A 19,396-nucleotide genomic window follows, 5' to 3' on the forward strand; every position below is an offset into this window, starting at 1 on the left:
GGTCTTTCCTCCCCACTGCTGTCAGACTCCACAACAAAGACTTTAACTGAACAAACACACACATCCACACATGTGCAATAACACTAAGTGCAATAATCTTTTCTGGCATCGTTGTATTTTTACTCAGTTGTATATAGCATTCGTATTCTATTTTTATCTTATTGTATATTTTTATTCTATTTTATTCTACTGTATATAGTATATTATTTTATTCTATTCTGTACAGCTGTGTACTGTATTTATTCTTATTGTATTCTAATTTTTGCGTCATAACTAAAAAGAATCTTAAATTGGTTTCTTGGACATGAAAATGAATTTACTGTATGCAAATAGCCTCCGCAGTCATCAGATCTCAATCCAATAGAGCACCTTTGGGATGGGATACAACAGGACATAGGCCTCATGTAATAACAAGAAGAAGAAGAAGAAGAAGAAGAAGAAGAAGAAGAAGAAGAAGAAGAAGACATGGGATATTTTTGCAAGACACTTGGATAATTATTAACTTAAATCATTCATTTGTTTTGACTAAGTAACTCAACTTGGTGCATAATTTAACACAAAGGTTTCTGTAAGTACCTTATATGTTCTGAATGTAACAAACTACATGTTACTATGCAACTCAATTCTAAATCTTTCACATGCTGTGACTGTGTGGAAGTCAAAGATGTTTTCTAACAACCAAACAAAGTGTCTGTCATAAAAATATTTTTCTAATTACTAATCTGTTGTTTTCAAAACATGCCATTTCCAAAGCTCCCAAACGTTTACACTTTTAAAAAGGCTCCAAAACTCCCAAACATTGTTTGGTTGTTATGGCTGGCTGCTCTAAATCTTGACTCATCTCTCAAAGATGGCCTAAACAGTAGAAACACTACTTTAATATACATACTGTTGTCTAAAATAGGTTATCTTACTGCTTCTTCCTATTTTCTTTTTAATCAAAAAAAGTTACAATAATCATACTAACAGGGATGGCTTTTGTTTCAGATGAGTTGCCTCTGACAAAAGCTTTTAATGTGATTTGAGCAGATGGCGACATTTGTTTTGGGGGATACACCCTAATGTGTGTTACAGTATGAAGACATGCAGATGCTCTATCAGAGAAACAACGCACAAGATGTTCAGAGTAAACCAAAGCTGAGTCTGGAGGACTCTAAGAACAATCAGCTGTCCTGGTTTCACAGCTGGAGAAAACTTACTCTGAACTAACCAGGTATAATCCTGGATCAAACTTTAATCAGTGACCATTAGGTACACCACATGTCTAGTCTGCTTCTTGAATCAGATCACCTGTATAATGAACAAGAAAAAGTAGAACTACGTTCAACATACAGCAGAGAAAATACTTGGATTGAGACAGATCAGGATGGTGACCTTAAACTTCTTTGGAATGAGGTGTAAGATGTGAAGATACTGTGAAATGAGAGGGAGGTGTAGCTATGAATGACAGAAAAACAGGAAACTATCTTGAAAAGGATGCAGACAAAAAACATGTCACACTTGATATAAAAAGAAGAAATCCTCGACACAGCTGAATGTAAAACAAACAAACAAACAAACAAAACCCCTTTAAGTAAATTTCCGTTCTTTACCTATAAATCCACATAATTATCATTGAATAGTTCATTTAAAGTTAGTCCTGAGTTCACTGAACTTTAGAGTTAAAGGCAGTGAACTTGTAGATTCTTGTGACTTATCTTACACTGTGAAACCTAAATATTGGCGAGTACTCTAATAACTTCACAGTGTACCTTAATACACTTACTGACTTCAGTGAGTAACCAATAGAACCTTGTTCTAATGACCGGAGCTTGACTAATAATTCTGATGTGAATCTAGTGGGAAGTGTAACAGCTTTTTAGATTTTAAGCACTGTTACCTCACAGTGAGTGAAGCTGGGGCATTTCTGTGTGGAGTTTGCATGTTCTCCCCATGTTTGCGTGGGTTCTCTCATAGGTGTGAATGTGAGTGTGAATGGATGCCTATCTCTCTGTGTTAACCCATCCGGCGTTTACTCGGGATAAGGATAATTAGGAAGAGAAAGGCTAGATTGATGGGTTAAACAATAAATATGCAATGCCAGGGGTTCACTCCCTGCTTTCTGTTTATGACTACCAAATAACAACAATGTAATGTACATCATTCAGCACACAGGGGTCTGCACTGCCCCCCTATGGCCTTTAGATTCAACAGCAGCTCTTATACTGAGGTGATCGGTGATTTGGCTGATTTCACGTGTTTCCAGTGAAAAGTGGAGTTTACATGTGGTGGACATTTGCTGCAAAAGAACTACAGATGTGTTAACAGAAGTCAATCAAACACACCCATGCAGAGCTGAATTCACATCCAAACTGCCAAACTCTTTTTTGCTGACATTGACAAATAAAAATGCTACTCTATCTGGTGTTTTTTCAGTCTAATGACTCTAATGATGTTGACAACATCAACTCAGAATGTTTTTGTTTTTATAAGTAACACAGAGCCACAGAAACTACTCAACACACAAAACAGGAAATTCTTGCTGGAAACATAAATACTTCATTTAAAAAGAAAACAACATTCACACTCTACAAGAGGAGTGTGTCTTGGCAAAGAAACACTGATGCAATAAGGCATGGTTTATTTGGTCTTCTTGCCTTTGCCCTTTCCTTTGTCCCTTTTGGCCTTTTTGCTTTTGGCCTTGTTCTTTAAGGCCTTGCGAACGCTGTAGCCTCTCCACCAGGCCTGGATCAGAATGGCAGCTTTGGTCTTCAACTCCAGCTCTCTGATCTCCTCCTGTCTCTTCTCTTCAGCCAGCCGCCTCCTCTCCTGGATCTGATTGTACTCCATCTCCAGGGTAGCAAAGGGTTTCTCAAACTTCTTCCGCTCATTGTCCTCCATTTCATAAGCATTTTCATTCACCTCCAGTTTGGCCTAAGAAAGGTGATGGTGGCATTGGGGGTGTGTTGTGTCAAAAGTGGAGAAGAGGGAGATGGCAGTGGATATGGTTGTGGAGTGAAGAAAAAACAGAAAAGTGGTGAAAATATAAGAAATGCTTTGACTGACACTGAGCATCCTTAATTTACTAAGGACATAAAAAGGTAACAATGACCTAAAAGAAAACCCAGGACAACACCTTTATTTCCAGATGTTATACAAGAGTAAATACAACAGTTCTGGATTTTAAAGCATAGAAACTTGGATGTTATTTTATATGCTGTGATAGAGCAGATCATGTATGCCACAGTATCCTTGGGCAAGATTATGAACCTAAGTTGTTTTGAGTGCTCAAGTAGAAACGTTATATATAAGAACCAGCTGATTTACCAATTACAAAGAGCTCATAGAATAAATATAAGTTTTATGTGTAAAATTGAAAATTAAATGTGTAAACACTTTCCTCATTGGATGCTTACTAGGGGTAACCATTGTTTTTCTTTTCTGAACTGAGTGGTTTCAGGCCTGCTTCCTGAACAAACTGACTGGGATTGTTCTCTATACAGGAACCTATTCTAATGGTCATCAAACTACATCTTTATTGATATAACCTTAGGTGTCAAAACTTGTCATTAAGTGTACAGGGCTGTCACGTGTTAATATTGAGCTGGTACTGTACTGTAAATACAGTAAATGTCACAACTTTGCATGGATTAGCCAGGATACTGTGGCATACAGTTTACCCAGTTTATTGTGAGGTGTCACATACTGTGCAACTGTGATAACCTTAACATAATATTTTAGGGACATATTCTGAATATAGTAATGAGTAATAAGTTTGTAGAAAGACCCCATGTTAATATTTTACAGACTATTTCTGGTACTTTGCAGTGGAATGTTTGTACCTGGATTTCTCCTATTTCGTTGTCAAACTTTTGGATTAAGGAGTCAATTTTCCCTTGCATCTTTTCATTTTTCTGCCAAAAAACAAGAACAGTGAACATGAGTTTAATGAAAACCAAATACACTACCACAAGTAAAACATGAAACCTTATTGTTACACTAAACGTACCTCTTGGAGTAATCTCTCAGCCTGTCTGTTCTCAAGCACAACATTTTTGAGCTGAATTTTCAGTTGATCAATTTCCTGCTGTAAACGGTCCTGCTTCAGCTTTGACACCTGAATGTGTGCCTGCACCTGTTTGTCTTCAAAAGGCGACATGTTATCATCTGACACATCACCTTCTTGAGGGCTGCACGCCTGCAGCAAACTTTCCAAGTGTTTGATTGTGTTCTCTTTCTGGGAAATCTGTGATGTCAAAAGCAATGGATAGGAGGTGAGAAGATGGAAAAAAATGAAGATTCTGCTTCTCTAGCTGCTAATGAAAAAGCCTTGACACCTTACCTCAGCATCTACTTGCTGTATAGCTTTAGCTACTTCTTCTTCCTCCAGTGAAATATTTTTCTCCAGATCTTTTGCAGAGGATGAAAACTCTTTCTGCTTTGTGATGAGCTGTAGCTCCTCGTCCGGGCTGATCAGAAACTTTTCTACCATGTGGCTATGAAGCACCTTTAATCCTTTAATTAATTTGTACTCCTTTTCCTCTATTTTTATATCTAGTTCCGCCCTCAAGCCAATAATGCCATCTGAATGGGCTCGGCAATAACGGAGAATATCCCTGACAGAGTTCTTGAGATCATTCCCAAGCTGAGCTCTCTCCTTCTCTCCTCCGATCCTGGCATCTCTTATTTGTTCTTCAACGGACTCCTGTTTGAGACTTTTTAGTTTCTCCAGTCTTTCCACTAAAATCCGATGTTTTTCAAGTGCCTTGCTCAAGTCCTTGTCAACAATCTCAGACTTACTGTTAAGGTGGAGGAGAGCGGGCAGAGCTGCTGCGGTCTCAATTTTACTGATGCAGTTTTCAAGTGTACTTAAAATAATATGAGCCTCACTAGAGAGGTGCTTGCTCTGTACCAAGCAACCATCTTCTGACTGGCTGTTTGGCAGCAATGCAAACCAATCTTCAGACATGTCAACACTCAGTGGCTTCGACTGGGAAAAAAAAAAAAGAAGTCTGGTTTTGTCTACAGTGTCTTAGCTTTTGATAAAGGCAGTGTGTTCTATGAATGAATTTAGCACGAGTTCGTATATTTCACTTTACTCTATATGTCACACTTACTTGTGTTAAATCAGAAAACTAATTTTAATATTAGACAAAGACAACCAGACTAAATAAAAAAAATGCAATTGTTAAATGATGACTTAATTTATTAAGGGACAAAAAAGTATGTAATCATGTGATTAAAACATTTTTGGAAAGCTCAGTTTACTTTCACTAACTTGTCGGATTACTGTCAGACCTGCTGAATCAAGAAATCGCTTAAACAAAACTTGTCTGACAATGTATTTTACACATAAGAGAAGTTACTTTTCTATCTCAGTTTTAGTCTAAAGTCACGGGCTCTTTGTGAAGTACTGTATCGGTTTTATTTTATACCTGGTAAATTAATTTTCTTATTAGCGAGCCAGTTAAGTATCTATAGTACTGTGAGTACTAAACGCTCTAAACTACACATCGTAAATTAAAAAAATGAAAAGGTTGTTCTCGGTTTTTGTTTGCTTGTGGCACATAAGCAGCTTTTACTTTAGTTGTGTAATATACAAAGTTAGCTAAGCTACATACCTGTAGACGTCTCTCAGTAAGTGTATGGGTTTTATTTGTTTTCCTGTTGCTAGGATACCAAATAGCCATTTACCGCTTCAGCATTGGATCATATTACAGATTGCTTATGTTGACAAAATATACACACACATATATATGAATACTTTACCACATTTCAAACAAATTCATACAGGTATTAGCTTTAAATTAATATACTATGATGTGTTAAAATTGCCGACTTTTACTTTGGAAATATGCATGGTCACTTACTTAGCCTGCCGTTAACTGCTGCTAGTGTCGTAAAAGTTTGTTTATCCAGTTCTGCCCATAAGTTGTAGGTATCTCTAGAGTTTTTGCGGCGTCGTTCTTGTACATAATGTTGCTCTCAAAAAGATAAAGCTAGACGTCAATTAGCTGTGAGTGGTTATCCGTTCTATGTGTAATCAAATTAGTTGTGTAGCTGTGCGGAAATGGTGCTGCCGCGATGGACCCAGACGGACAGCTTATTAGCCTGCGTGACAGCGAGACAGTTAAATCGGAGATAGATATTTGTGACAAGGAAGACACCAAATCTGTAAGCTCCCCAACCCCATGTCTGTGTAGCATACTGTAAAAGGCGCTAGAGCCTGTTTTTGACTATTCTACTATCGATATTTGAACTTGCATATAACACAGGATAGAAACTGTTCGGTTTGTCTGCTAATATCTAACCCTGCCGTCCGTCCTCAACAAGATGTGCAGTTCTACTGCTGTTTGCGGAGAAAACCTTACACTTATTTAGCTGTTAGGTAGCTTTTATTAAGTCTGACAAAAAGGTGGAATTCCAAGCAGGTTGCAGTCTGTTTATCTGCTAGCTAGCATGGAGACTGACGACGATGTGCCTCTCATCTTAACCTGGGACGAAGCAAATAGTGGTCTGCTCAGCGAGGAGCCTGAAAGAGGAGACGAAAGTAAGTCTATACAGTGATATCATCACATAACTCTGTAGTCAAGCAATGCAAACAATGTACATGTACACCAAGGAAAGGAACATGATCGGGGGAAGTGGTTTCAGAATCAGAATCAGAATACTTTATTGATCCCTGGGGGAAATTATTTTTTGTTACAGTGCTCCATTTTAAACCAACATTAAGACAAGACAGACAATACGCTAACTAAGAATAGTACAATATATACATATATATACATACATACATACATAAGTCACTTATAAATAAATATTTGGAAAAGAAACATGTGTAGTTGTAGCAGCAAACAGTGTGTTAAGTGGATGCGTTGTACAGGGAGATGGCCACAGGCAGGAATGATTTCCTGTGTCGTTCAGTGGTGCTTTTCGGTAATCTCAGTCTCTCACTGAACGAGCTCCTGTGACTGACCAACATGTCATGGAGTGGGTGGGAGGTTTGGTGTCTCTACTGTAATGCTGTCGCAGTAGACATACAAGTAATACACAGATCCCATTGAGAAAGCACACCCGGCCAAAACTAATGCACTCCTGTGTAACACCTGTGTAATAATCCCCACCTTTAAGAAGGCTGTGGTGTTGGGGGTTCGTTCACCCCCAACATTTTAAATACACTATTAGGGTCAAAATTACAACACACCCAAGTTTCTAAGATTCAATAAGTTAAATCACTACTTCTGTACAGGTTCAGTCTGCTTCTTCTTCTTTTGGCTGCTCACTTCATAGGTCACCACAGCAGATTATCTCCCTCTATCTCACCCTATTCCTACATCCTCCTTTGTCCCGGCAACCCTCTCTTTTTGTCTACACCCTTGAATCTTCTCTGTGCTCTTCCTCCTTTTCACCTGCCTGGCAGCTCCATGTTCAGGATCCTTTGTTAAATACATCCACTATCTCTCCACTGTACCTTGCCCCTTGAAGTTTGTCTCCTAAGCCCACCGCCTGATCTGTCCCTCTGATATACTCATCTCTAATCCTGTCCATTCTGGTGACTCCTAATCAAAACTCTGCCACCTCCAGCTCTGCCTTCTGTTTTTTTGTCACAGCCACTATTTCCAAACTGTACATTGCAGCAGGTCTCACTATCATTTTGTAAACTGTTACGGATTCAAATATTGGGGATGGAGAAAGAGGAAAAACCACAATAACAACACTGGTCCGGCCGGGTTGATTCAAACGATGATTTTAATGATCACACGCGTGGGAGATGGACACCGTACGCAGACAGCATCAGATCTCAAAATGGTGGAGCATTGATCAAACTCTTATAGCCTCTAGTGGCCCCCACCTAATCATAAAAGCCTAAACAATCACATGCTTTCTCTCACACGGCGCCTAAGCTACGACCTTGGCTCCCTGTTTATCTGCTCCTGCTGAGATGGGGCAGAAAACTCCAGTATGTTCTGTTCTCTTCTAATCAGACAAATAAGGCGATGACTTTCTGCGAACAGTATTTCTTATAACTCAGCAGTATGTCCTTCTGTCACAAACCACCCCTGGCACTTGTCTCCAACCACTCCACCTTGCCTGCACTCTCTTCTTCATCTCTCTTGTGCCGCTGTTTATCGCTTTGGATGGTTGACACCAGGTATTTAAACAAATACAGTTCGATCAATACTTTTCTAAAGGTAGTCCAGATAAAATGTCAGCTGAGTATTGAACTCTGATGGTTGTTTTTACTGTACACTACAGTATTCAGAGAGGAGCGTTTGCATAAACTGTTTATTTTATTATAGCTGTTTATAGATGGAGTTAATGTTGTTTTTTTAACTTACCATAATGCACTGGTGCAGTCAGAAGCGCTGTAATGTTGACAGTCAGCTGCATATATGTTGCACATCCAGGCTCTGCTGTTTGAATGGAGAAAACAGATTGTCCACCAGGCTCTGGGATCACGTGTGGGTGGAGCATGTATGAGTATCTGTGCATCTGCTTGACATAGTAATCCTGCTGCCTTTGTTTTCCTCACATATAAGCTACAAAATGACCCATCTGAAAAACTGCTGGCTCAGCTTAGAACTGTGTGCCCCTCAGCCCCTCCCCGGTGCATATGGGTAGCGTGTGTTTGTGTGTGTGTGTGTGCGTGTGTGTGAGTGAGTATCATTTTCTCTAGCTCTGGCATGAACAGGAAGAGGAGAGGAGTGTTTTTTCTGTCATATATGGGAGTGGTGTACAAGTGGGACAAGTCCTGCTGTTCTTGCCTGCTTGCTGCCAAAGCCTTCTGGAAATAGAGGGAGTATGAACCTGGACTCTATGAAATAAAGCTGCCTCTTATCACTTGAGTGACAAATCACATGCTTGGATAGAAGTGAGGAATTTAGTTTTTATTGCCCATGTTCCGGACCCTTTATTTTTCTGGGACAAGTAGACATGACTGCTGGATCTGTTTATGTGAGCCTGACGTCACTGTGTTATTGACTGGGAGCTTCAAACGTATTATTGTTCTCAAACAAATGCGTGGTCGGAGTGGTACACAGCAGACGATGGGTGTACTTCTGTCAGAGTAACGGGTAGGCTGCCACTGGATTGGAACTTAAGCTTCTCGTTTCAGCTCAGTCTGCTGCTGTCATGGTGGATAGAAAACATCTGTGACCTGCAGCACGTTGGATTCTAAGGAGTCGTGCCCGAAGAGAAAATATGTGATGTACAGTGTGTGGGAAGAGTACCCCAACAGACTTGCGCCAGAGTAAAGTATGCAGCTGCAGAAAGCCGCATGGAGGGACAGCTTTGTTTGAGGAAGAACCTGGGACCAGGCTTGAGTTTGAATACTGACTTTGTCTGGATTTTATCTTGGTCACTTGACTTAATTTATACGATATTATGTTTATGTGTTTTAAGCCCTAACATAGGAGTTTCGTGTCTTCCAAAGTTAGTCACTCGCTGTCGTCTGGTATTGCAAAATCAGTTCCTTTTGTGGTTTTTCTGTCTCGTGCCTGCATCCTGTTTGTGGTATGACAGAGGCTTAATAGCAAATGTGATGTGATTGAAAGCACACTTTATTACTGACTGGCAGCACTGGGATCAAGGTTCATGTTGTGCCACAGAGTCAGGAGGAGGTAATTTTTCAGTCTGGCAAAAAATGTAATATCACTCTTCTGTGTGACTTTTGTTCCAAAACAAGCAACTGATTCTCAAAGAACTACAAGTGCAGAACCTCAAGAGCATCTGTGATCATTTTAAAAGGGGTCTGCTCTCCAGAGTCCTTTTGATCTCCGGGATATTTCCGGATCTGTAAGGATTTCATCCAGATCCACTTGTGACTTGGTTTCTGTTGTTTGCATCAGGTCTGTGTGGAATGTCTGGCCATCTGTATCTCCAGATGTGTATTGATGCTGGAACGAGACCAGCATACTGTGACTGGGACACACATGTACACTTGGTCCTTGGAAGTAAGGGATGTTAATACCGTCACACAGCTGATGAATCCAGACTGACAAATGGAGAGTTCGCACACACAGGCAGCTGGTTTCCGTGAAGATCAGTCGCATATCGAGAGCCCTGTAGTGACTTCATCCTTTGCCTTACAGCTAGAACTAGAATGCATTGGTAGGCGGATACCCCTTTGTGTGACTCACATAAATAAGGGGTGTATGAGAACACTCACAATTAAGTCTTGTCTTCCAGATGGAGGAGGCAGTTATGACGTAGTTAACAACGCTGTGATCTCAACGCCTGGCCCACAAAACTACAGATCCCAAAATGTGTCCTTGCGACAAAGCTGGGAGATGAACTACCAAGAGGCAGCCATCTACCTGCAGGTATTTACAACCAGAGCATTGCTGCATTTATTAGTGTATGCACTCATTCACATGATCACATTATAGTTTTATTATACCTTCTACACTGTATTACTTGTAGATAGTTAGACCTTGTCCTCTCCCCGTGAGCTATATTTACATCCTGAAAAGCTGCAGGATGTTATAAATCTATAAACATGCAAAACTGTGCAAAATAAAATACAAAGGCAGTGTTGATGTACATGAAAGGAACTTTTTGCCAAAAATGGGGTTTTTGTCTTGTTGCTGATACAAAAACATAACCTCATAAGGTTTTGTAACTGTATTTTAAAAAGCCACAATTGGTGTAAAAATTCTACCCGACTGATTTTATTGGTTGATTATTGGCAGATTTGTTGATTTATACACAGCGTTTATGCAAAAATCTGACTTTTATAATGGTATCGACACATTCAACAGAATGTAGATTATTGATTTGTAAAACCTTTGAACTGATACGATGGAGATGCCAAGTTGGCCAGTACTGGTCGGTTTGCTTTTAATTTTCTTTTTAGGGAAAGAAGCAATCTTTATTACAAATAAATTCCTGTTTTAAAGTCTCTCTCTTTCTCACTATATGTTTGAATATCCAACCAGTGCAAAATTAATGTCAAAGAACAAACTCATAAACACTGATAAATCAGACAAGAAAGCTGCTGTCAATCAATATTTATCTGTGTGTCTCTTATCAATGTCTGAATGTTTTACTTTCTAAAATTGGCAGTGGCTCCTAGATTTGGTTGGCCTGTTTTAAATCATTGGAAGAGCTGCAAAGTACAAATAACCGTAAGCACACTTGTGCATTTGTATGCCTTTGAGAAGTTCTTTTTACATCGTTGGTCTGAATGTTGAGTTCTGCTCAGTTTAAATTAAGTGCAGAAAAACATTTTCTGTTATGTCTCCCGTGGAAGAAAAAAATTGAAAAACCAATTAAAAAAAAAAAAACACTCTGGGAATTAAAGCTGTTTAAAAAATTAGAAACGTTCATATCCATCCATCCATCACTTTTGCCAACTTGTATGCACAAATGTGTAACTTTTACATTTTCTGTGTAGGAAGGAGAGAACAATGATAAGTTCTTCACTCACCCTCGAAACCCAAAGGCACTTGCGGCGTACCTGTTTGCGCACAACCACCTGTTCTACATGATGGAGCTGCTGACAGGCCTGCTGCTGCTGATGCTCTCACTGTGCGAGGCTCCTGCTGTACCCTCACTGCGCCTGGATGTCTATGTGAGTGAATCTCTACTCGCTAACATACTAATATGAACTAATAACACAACTTTACCTTACAGTCGCAGGCCACTTTCTAATTTACATCTTGGTAACACTGGGTTGGACCCTTTTCCTCTTCAGAACTGTACTAATTCTGCAGATTCATCAAGGTGCAGGAAAAATTGCTCATAGACATGATAGAATCACACGGTTGCTGCAGATTTGTTGGCTGCACATCCGTGATGAGAATCTCCAGTTCATCCCAAAGGGGCTCTGATTGAAATCTGGTGACTGTGGAGGCCATTTGAGGACAGTGAATTCTCTGTCTCAGTTTGAGATTAGTTTTGTGACATGGTGTGTTGTCCTGCTAGAAGCAGCCATCAGAAGATGGGCACAATGTGGTCATAAAGCCATCCAAATGATTAGCAACAATTTGGTTTGTTTAAAGGATGCTCCGTTGGTACTAAGGGGCCCAAAGTGTGCTTAGAAAATATCTCTCATTACACCACTAGCATCATGAATCATAACCCCAAAACAGGAGGGATCCATGCTTTCATGTTGTGTACACCAGTTCTACCAGCAGGTTCCCTTGACATGCCTAAACACCATGTGATATGTCATGTGATTGGCTCATTAAAGACTTGTGTTGATGTGCAGTTTAATAGGTGTACCTAACAAAATGACTAATGAGTGGCTAGTTTCCTTTATAACTTGTGTATTTGATGTCATTCAGGTCCACGCCACGCTGGAGCTGCTGGCTTTGGTTATGGTGGCATTTGAGCTATGCATGAAACTCCGCTGGTTAGGCTTCCACACCTTCATACGGCACAAGAGGACAATGGTTAAGGTAACTGTTACATGTTAATAATTTCATAATTATTGTGCGTGTGTGTGTGTGGCAGTCGGGTTGCTGTTACATTGTGTGGATCTCAGTTACGGTCAGAGGTCATGTTTTCTAAAAAACCTCGTGAATATGATAACTCAAAAAGAAAGTCAACTGGGTTTTTCAAATTCATACCATAGTTGTATCTACTAATAATCTCAGATGACTTCAAATGAGGGAATGTACAAAAAAATGGGAAAACAGAGGGACAGATATGTTTGCTTCTGGGGAAAAGACACACACACACGCACACACACACACACACACACACACACACACACACACGAACTGAGCACAACAAAAAGCGAGGACCCAAGAGGGAAAAACATTTGCAGCACTTAATTTTTTTTCTATCAGTTACCATCGCGTATAAAACATCGGGACAGGACCACACGCTAATTAACATGTAACACACCACACACACACAAGCATAAATGTGAGCAACGACGTTGACCACTTACGTAGGTGATACAAAGATTCCCAACAGACGTCTAAATTAGGGATTAGTCTGAAGAAAGGCGATTAAACTTTGCTATCTGCAGATCTGATGTTATAGTTTGGGATTCAGCTTTCATTATCCTACACTGTACATGTTGTCTTCTCTCTTTGCACAGACGTGTGTGTTACTGGTACAGTTTGTGGAGGCCATAGTGGTTCTGATCCGACAAACTTCTCACATGCGAGTGACCAGAGCGCTCAGACCAATATTCCTGGTGGACTGTAGATATTGTGGTGCTGTGCGCAGGTAAATAATGACCATTTGACTTGCATACTGGAAAATACTAGCGGGAACAGAGAGACTAGTCGTCCCCGCCCGGGCTCCAAGCAAAAGTCTTGTCATATGAAAGAAAACGGTGACTCAACTCTGTAGGTTTGTAAAGCCAGACAAAATTAAACAAACTCAGTGAGATTTCAGCTCCATCTATCTTACTAACAAATGTTTCTGAGAAGTTCTTTTGTTTTCTATTGTGGCCACCCACAAGGCAGTTGTCACTGACGAGGTTTCTTTCATCCAATCAGAAACTTGCGTCAGATCTTCCAGTCTCTCCCGCCTTTTATTGACATCCTCCTGCTGCTGCTTTTCTTCATGGTTATATTTGCTATTCTTGGTAAGAGTGCATAAAGAAACACTTTGATTATTTTCTGTCCTCTATTTGTTAAACTTGTTTATTCAAGCAGAGGAAACGCTGTTTTTGTTAATGTTTGTATTTGATTAGCTCTTTGTGTCCTCCAGGCTTCTGTCTCTTCTCCACGAACACCTCTGATCCGGTATGTTGAGTCTTCCATCTCACTTACAAGAGTTTGTTTGAGTTATGTCATTTCAGGGATTTGGGTGGTTCTTCTCTTTGTGCCAGTTTTGTGTCTGGTCATATTTCCTGTCTTGAACCCTATCCTCTCACCACAGTACTTCAACACTATGGAGAACAGCCTTGTCAGCCTGTTTGTGCTGCTGACCACAGCAAAGTAAGCACGGCAATACACGTACTACTGCCGCTTGGTTATCTTTACACATGGGGCATGTAAGCAGTGCTCACCACGTTTAGAGCTTCTCATAAATCCTTTTACCACTTTTGCTTAATCTGCTTCCACAGTTTTTTGGTTTTTTTTGCATCTTATGACTCGGTCTGCATCTGATGACATCTCTCTTTCCCTTTTGTAGTTTCCCTGATGTGATGATGCCAGCATACTCCAAGAACCGCTGGTCCTGTGTTTTCTTCATTGTATACCTCTCTATCGAGCTCTACTTTATCATGAACCTGGTAGAAGAAGCTTGTTTTTTTTCACAATTTCTGAGATGTCTTTGAGTCCTATTGAAAATACACACGGCTTGAAGTTTTCCCAGTTACTCATCATCGCCGTCTGTGCCCCCCTCTCCAGCTCCTGGCGGTCGTGTTTGATACATTTAATGATGTTGAGAAAATGAAGTTTAAATCTCTCTTGCTTCACAAACGCTCTGCTATCGACCATGCCTTTCAGCTGTTAGTTAGCCGTCAGGTAGGCCTGTTTTTTTTATTATTATTATTATTATTTGTAACATGTCTTTCCTTTTTCTTTAACACTGTCAGGTGTTTTCTTAAGCTTTTCTTATGTTTCTCTGTGTTACACAGAGACCGATGGGTGTGTCTCTGAAGCAGTTCGATGGTCTGATGCGTTTTTACAGACCACGCATGTCTGCAAGAGACCGATTCCTCACTTACAAAGCTCTTAACACATCAGGGGCTCCCATGCTCAGGTAACTGTCTCTCTTCCACTTCTCAGAATGAAAATCCTTTTACATTGATTTGCTTTGTCACTGATTTAATGGTGGTGTGTTCTGTTGCAGCCTGCAGGACTTTTATAAGTTCTATGAGGTCACTGGCCTTAAATGGAAGGTAATTAGCCTGACATTTCTGCTGTGTAGCTGCTCTATTTTTGTGCTCCTCTGGTTGATTCAAATATACATTTACTGTCAATCTGTGTGTTGTTTAGGCACGTCGCAGTGGAGAACACTGGTTTGATGATCTTCCACACACAGCCTTCCTCATTTTCAAAGGAAAGTTCTCTTTCTCTCTTTTCTTCTGTTGTCAGGCAAAATAAGATTGGCTCTTGATCCCTTATTGTGGATACTTTCCTCTCCAATTTATTAGGTATCCATTTGCTTGTGAAGTCAAAGGCCTTTCAGTATACTATGTGTAAGTGTAATCATTGATCTTCTCCCAGCTGCTATCAGTGATACTGATCAAAGTCTCTTATCAAAGTTTTTTTGTGACTGTAGATGTGGTGGTGGCCATCAACGGTGTTTGGATCCTTGTGGAGACGTACCAGCTGAATAGTAAGATCTTTAACCGTAATCTGCAGTACTGTGCAAAAGTCACGAACCCCTCATATCTTGATATTTTGCCTTAAAGGAGCCAGACTTTCTTGTCATTTTAAATTGGTTTTGAGCAATAGTTCTCCATTCTTTCTGGAGGTCTTTAAAAGTTTTTCTTTCGACATTGGCTGCTTTTTTACTTAGGCCAGTCCTCATCCCTGACTGTTTTCAGTGGAATGTTTTTGTTGTTTGATAAACCGCTTAACTCTGACCTATGACTCATTCAATGATAAAAAAGGCCCCTAACTCAAGGGATGAACCAGTGTTGTGTCTACACATAAAAGACAACTAAGCAGAAAAATAATAATTATTAATATTCTATCTTTAGGCATATTATTACTAGCACCCTGATGTAGAAAGGGATAACTTGTTTCCATTTCTATAGTTGAATCTATGAAAAACAGCACAAATGAACAACATCTGAAAGTCATGTCCTTAAGAAATTGAAAGAAATTCAGCAAAGACCTGATGCAGGACCCCGAGAGATGCATCTGGCCGTTCAGTCGATCCATCTACTGTTCACTGAAGCCTCATCAGAAAAGGTCTCAGTGGAAGGGTGGCTGTCAAGAAGCCATTCTTGAGGAAGGGAAATGGGAAGAAAACGCTGAGGTTTGCCAAATTACACAAGAACTGGACTGAATCAGTGGAAAATGTGTCTGATAGATTGAAGAACACAAATTTGACATTTTTGGTCAAATCATTGTCAGTATGTACAGAGGAAGTCAGAAAAGAAGTACAACAGTGAGTGTCTACAGCCATTTGTAAAACATGTTGGAGACTCTCTCATTGTTTGGGGCTCCATTTCAGCCGGTGGTGTTGGGGCTGTTGACAGGATTGTGAATGCAGAAAAGTACTGCCAGATTTGGATTCATCATGCAGTATATTCTGCAAAACGTCTAACTGACAACAGCTTAATTATTTAGCATGACAATGAACTCAAACACACTGGCAATGTGTTTAATCTACCTAGGTAGGTTAGCTTCCCCAGAACCTGGACCTCAACATTATTGAAGCAGTGTGGGATCATCTAGATGGAGAGCAGAACTAAAAGGGAGCCAACATCCAAAGAAGAGCTTTGAATGTCAGTATTCCTGAAGACCTATGCCTATGAGAGTTCAGGCTGTGCTGAAGAATAAAGGTGGTCATACCAAATATTGAATTTCAAGCTCTTTATAATTGTATAAACTCAGTTTTTGCTTTATACACGTATGTTTACATGTGTTCCAGTGAATAACTGCGCTTAATTTCCTGGCAATATATTTAAAAAAATGCCCCAAGACTTTTGCACAGTACTTGCACAGTACTAAGGCATGTGTTCCAATACTCCAGGTGTTTTACCTTCCTCTCCTCTTGCAGGTGGATTTTCCTGGTCCAAATTGGTTCCCTGGAGTTACATTGTTTTTCTGACCAGTAAGTAGGCTGCATGGCACCCTCCCCACCCAAACCCTGCACCCCACATAGAAAGTCCAGATAGTATTAAAATGTCATAAGGTGTCGAGGATTAATTACAGTCGTTTACACTGTGTGTCTGTCCTTCCACTTTCAGTTTATGGTGTAGAAGTGTTATTGAAAATATCAGGTTTGGGGCCAGTTGCCTATTTCAGCTCTGGGTGGAATCTGTGAGTAACACACATTGAAAACACAAATCTGTGCTGCATCCAAAACTCAAACTGTGCACTCTGTTAAACACAAACAATGTCTAAATCAACAGACTCCATTTGAGTGTGGAAATTTTAGGAATCTTTAATAATTAAACGTGACATGTTGTTTTTCAGTAGGCCTACTTATATTTAAAAGAAAATCACAGAAATACCTCTGAGCTGATATGAAACCCTGTTTCTCTGCTTTTGCTGGTAATCCTCATTGTGCTCTTCCGTCCAGGTTTGACTTCTCTGTGACGGTTTTTGCCTTCTTGGGCCTCATTGCTCTTGCCTTCGATAAGGAGCCGTTCTACTTTATTGTAATTCTCAGACCGCTTCAGCTGCTAAGGTATGATTTTCAATCTCCTTTAACGTGACAGCATATATGCACATAATGGCAATAGTAATTAATTTTACATTCAAATTTCTGTGTGTTGCCTTTTGCAGGTTATTTAAGATAAAGCAGAGGTATCGTAATGTTTTAGACACCATGTTTGAGCTCTTCCCCAGGATGGCCAGTCTAGGGTTGACATTAATCATCTTCTACTATTCCTTTGCTATTGTGGGAATGGAGTTCTTTGCAGATGTGGTTTACCCCAACTGCTGCAAGTGAGTAGTCGTGTCTCTCCATTGGCGATTCATTACTTCATTAATTTATTCTTCCTTTTTTCTCTCCCTCTCAGTACGAGCACAGTGGCCGATTCCTACAGACTGATCAACAACACACAAGGCAACAAAACAGTGCTGGAAGAGGGCTACTATTATCTCAATAACTTCAACAACATCCTCAGTAGCTTTGGTAATAATCCCTTTTTCCTTTTTGTCAAAATTCTGTCTTTGTATATTATCTACATCTGTTGTGTGTTCATGTGCGTTATGTTTTCTAGAATTTTAAAAACATTTACTCATTTTTTGTTTATCTCCAGTGACTCTGTTTGAACTGACCGTGGTCAACAACTGGTACATCACTATGGTGAGATTATCTGTGGTTCAAAATCTGTCGCCACTCGGCAGCCTGAGCACAGATCGTCGGGTGTCTGACTGCTTTTTGCTCTTTCACAGGAAGGAGTGACGTCTATGACGAGCCACTGGAGCCGTCTGTACTTCATGACTTTTTATATAGTTACAATGGTGAGTAGGAATGCGAACAGAGGAACAAAACAAAACTCAGAGGTTTTGCATATCTGAGACAAATTGAAGCCTTTTTTTTTCCTTTTTCAATGTTTCTATCCTGCCCTGAGGAGCCTGTGTAGTCTTACTTTAATGTTGTCCTCTGCATAATCTACTGAAGAATCAGTGTGTGGGAATGTAACCATATTGCATACAATGTTTTGTCTGTGCAGGTGGTGATGACCATTATCGTGGCGTTCATTTTAGATGCATTTGTGTTCCGCATGAACTACAGTCGCAAGAACCGGGAACCGCTAGAAAATCCAGAGGGTGGGTTTGAGTGTGTGTGAGATTGTATGCAGGTTAAGAGTTGTTAGCCAGGATCTAAATTAAATGTGTTTGTACACGCTGTAGATGAGAATGGGATCGTGTTTGAAGTAGAGGTGAGTCGTGATGACGTTCTCGCCGCTCTCGAGCTGTACAAACAGATGTGCCCAGGATCGTCTTCCCTCAGCTCTCTCCAGGGAGTCTTACAGACTATGGACAAAAGTGGGGTAAGAACACACGCAAACAGCAAGAAGTCGTCTTCTTCTGCTCTTTAAGTCCCTCTAATTAATTTTTACTCCTGATTTGTTGTGCGCAGCACTCGTCTTTAGTGTACCTAGGTCGCAGGTCTAGGACGAAGAGCGACCTCAGCATGAAAATGTACGAGGAGGAGATACAGGTAAGAAACTAAAGATGTAATCCTGAATACCATGTCAGGACTTGGACTATCATGATGTGTTGGTCTTTTCTGTGTTGTTTCTTAAGGAGTGGTATGCAGAATATTCGAGGGAAGCCCTGCCTGAACCAGACCAAAGCCTGGAGCGGGATCCAGACAGCCCCATGCCTGACTTGTCTCCCTTCCCAGAGCCTCAGCTCAACTCACAGACTGGACCTCACAGCATCAATTAATGCAAAGTTTGCTAGGGAAACATGCACATTGTCATTCCAACGTTTTCCTTTAAAGGCAAAATCAGGAAGCCTGGACTCCCATATTATGTGTGCATATACTGCTGTTGGCCTTTTGTGCCCTATGGTAAACCATGACGCATCTAAACCTGATGCCTTAGTTTAACGACTCCTCTGATCAGTATTAACACACCCACTGAGTTTTCCAAAGACCGAACTATATAAACACTTAATACTCCTTTTAGCTCAACTGAACAAATTATGACATTTTCCCTCAACTAATGTCTCAGCAGACTTATAATATTTTACTTTTATATAACTTCTTATTCTGTAATGTATTTGAGTTTATTTGAATAAACTGTTAGAACTTGTCAAACTGTGATGTTCATTGATGTTGCTGGATTATAACACTGCTGGCTGTAAAAATT

General features: G+C 40.2%; 2 protein-coding genes across 5 annotated transcripts; one reads left to right on the top strand and one right to left on the bottom strand.

Annotated features, from left to right (window-relative positions):
- Positions 1-2,456: 2,456 nt before the first annotated feature.
- Positions 2,457-6,480, bottom strand: drc10 (dynein regulatory complex subunit 10). Of its 2 annotated transcripts, none has more exons than XM_086314211.1 (5): positions 5,850-6,480; positions 4,322-4,969; positions 3,989-4,225; positions 3,822-3,893; positions 2,457-2,913 (listed from the first exon to the last, which is right to left on the bottom strand). In XM_086314211.1, exons 2-5 carry the CDS (start codon positions 4,946-4,948, stop codon positions 2,620-2,622), a joined length of 1,230 nt encoding a protein of 409 aa, XP_086170337.1. In that variant the 5' UTR covers positions 4,949-4,969; positions 5,850-6,480; the 3' UTR covers positions 2,457-2,619. The 2 variants fall into 2 exon arrangements, with proteins under 2 accessions (XP_086170337.1, XP_086170336.1); XM_086314210.1 differs by lacking the exon at positions 5,850-6,480 and adding an exon at positions 5,601-5,774.
- Positions 5,850-19,344, top strand: tpcn1 (two pore segment channel 1). 3 transcript variants are annotated; one of them, XM_086314203.1, is made up of 26 exons: positions 5,850-6,529; positions 10,168-10,301; positions 11,375-11,551; positions 12,267-12,380; positions 13,031-13,161; positions 13,437-13,525; positions 13,651-13,685; positions 13,822-13,880; positions 14,077-14,176; positions 14,295-14,411; positions 14,525-14,649; positions 14,740-14,788; positions 14,886-14,947; positions 15,042-15,088; positions 15,172-15,228; positions 16,624-16,677; positions 16,814-16,886; positions 17,149-17,256; positions 17,355-17,516; positions 17,591-17,706; positions 17,834-17,880; positions 17,970-18,038; positions 18,251-18,347; positions 18,432-18,571; positions 18,661-18,741; positions 18,828-19,344. In XM_086314203.1, exons 1-26 carry the CDS (start codon positions 6,439-6,441, stop codon positions 18,969-18,971), a joined length of 2,478 nt encoding a protein of 825 aa, XP_086170329.1. In that variant the 5' UTR covers positions 5,850-6,438; the 3' UTR covers positions 18,972-19,344. The 3 variants fall into 3 exon arrangements, with proteins under 3 accessions (XP_086170329.1, XP_086170330.1, XP_086170328.1); XM_086314204.1 differs by lacking the exon at positions 5,850-6,529 and adding an exon at positions 8,753-9,053; XM_086314202.1 differs by lacking the exon at positions 5,850-6,529 and adding an exon at positions 9,072-10,089.
- Positions 19,345-19,396: the final 52 nt, after the last annotated feature.

The sequence above is a fragment of the Aulonocara sp. 'chitande type north' Nkhata Bay genome, linkage group LG12 (genome assembly GCF_057382095.1).
Source record: "Aulonocara sp. 'chitande type north' Nkhata Bay isolate Kocher_YH1m ecotype deep benthic linkage group LG12, A_spYH_male_GT1.1, whole genome shotgun sequence".
Taxonomy (NCBI): Eukaryota; Metazoa; Chordata; class Actinopteri; order Cichliformes; family Cichlidae; genus Aulonocara; species Aulonocara sp. 'chitande type north' Nkhata Bay.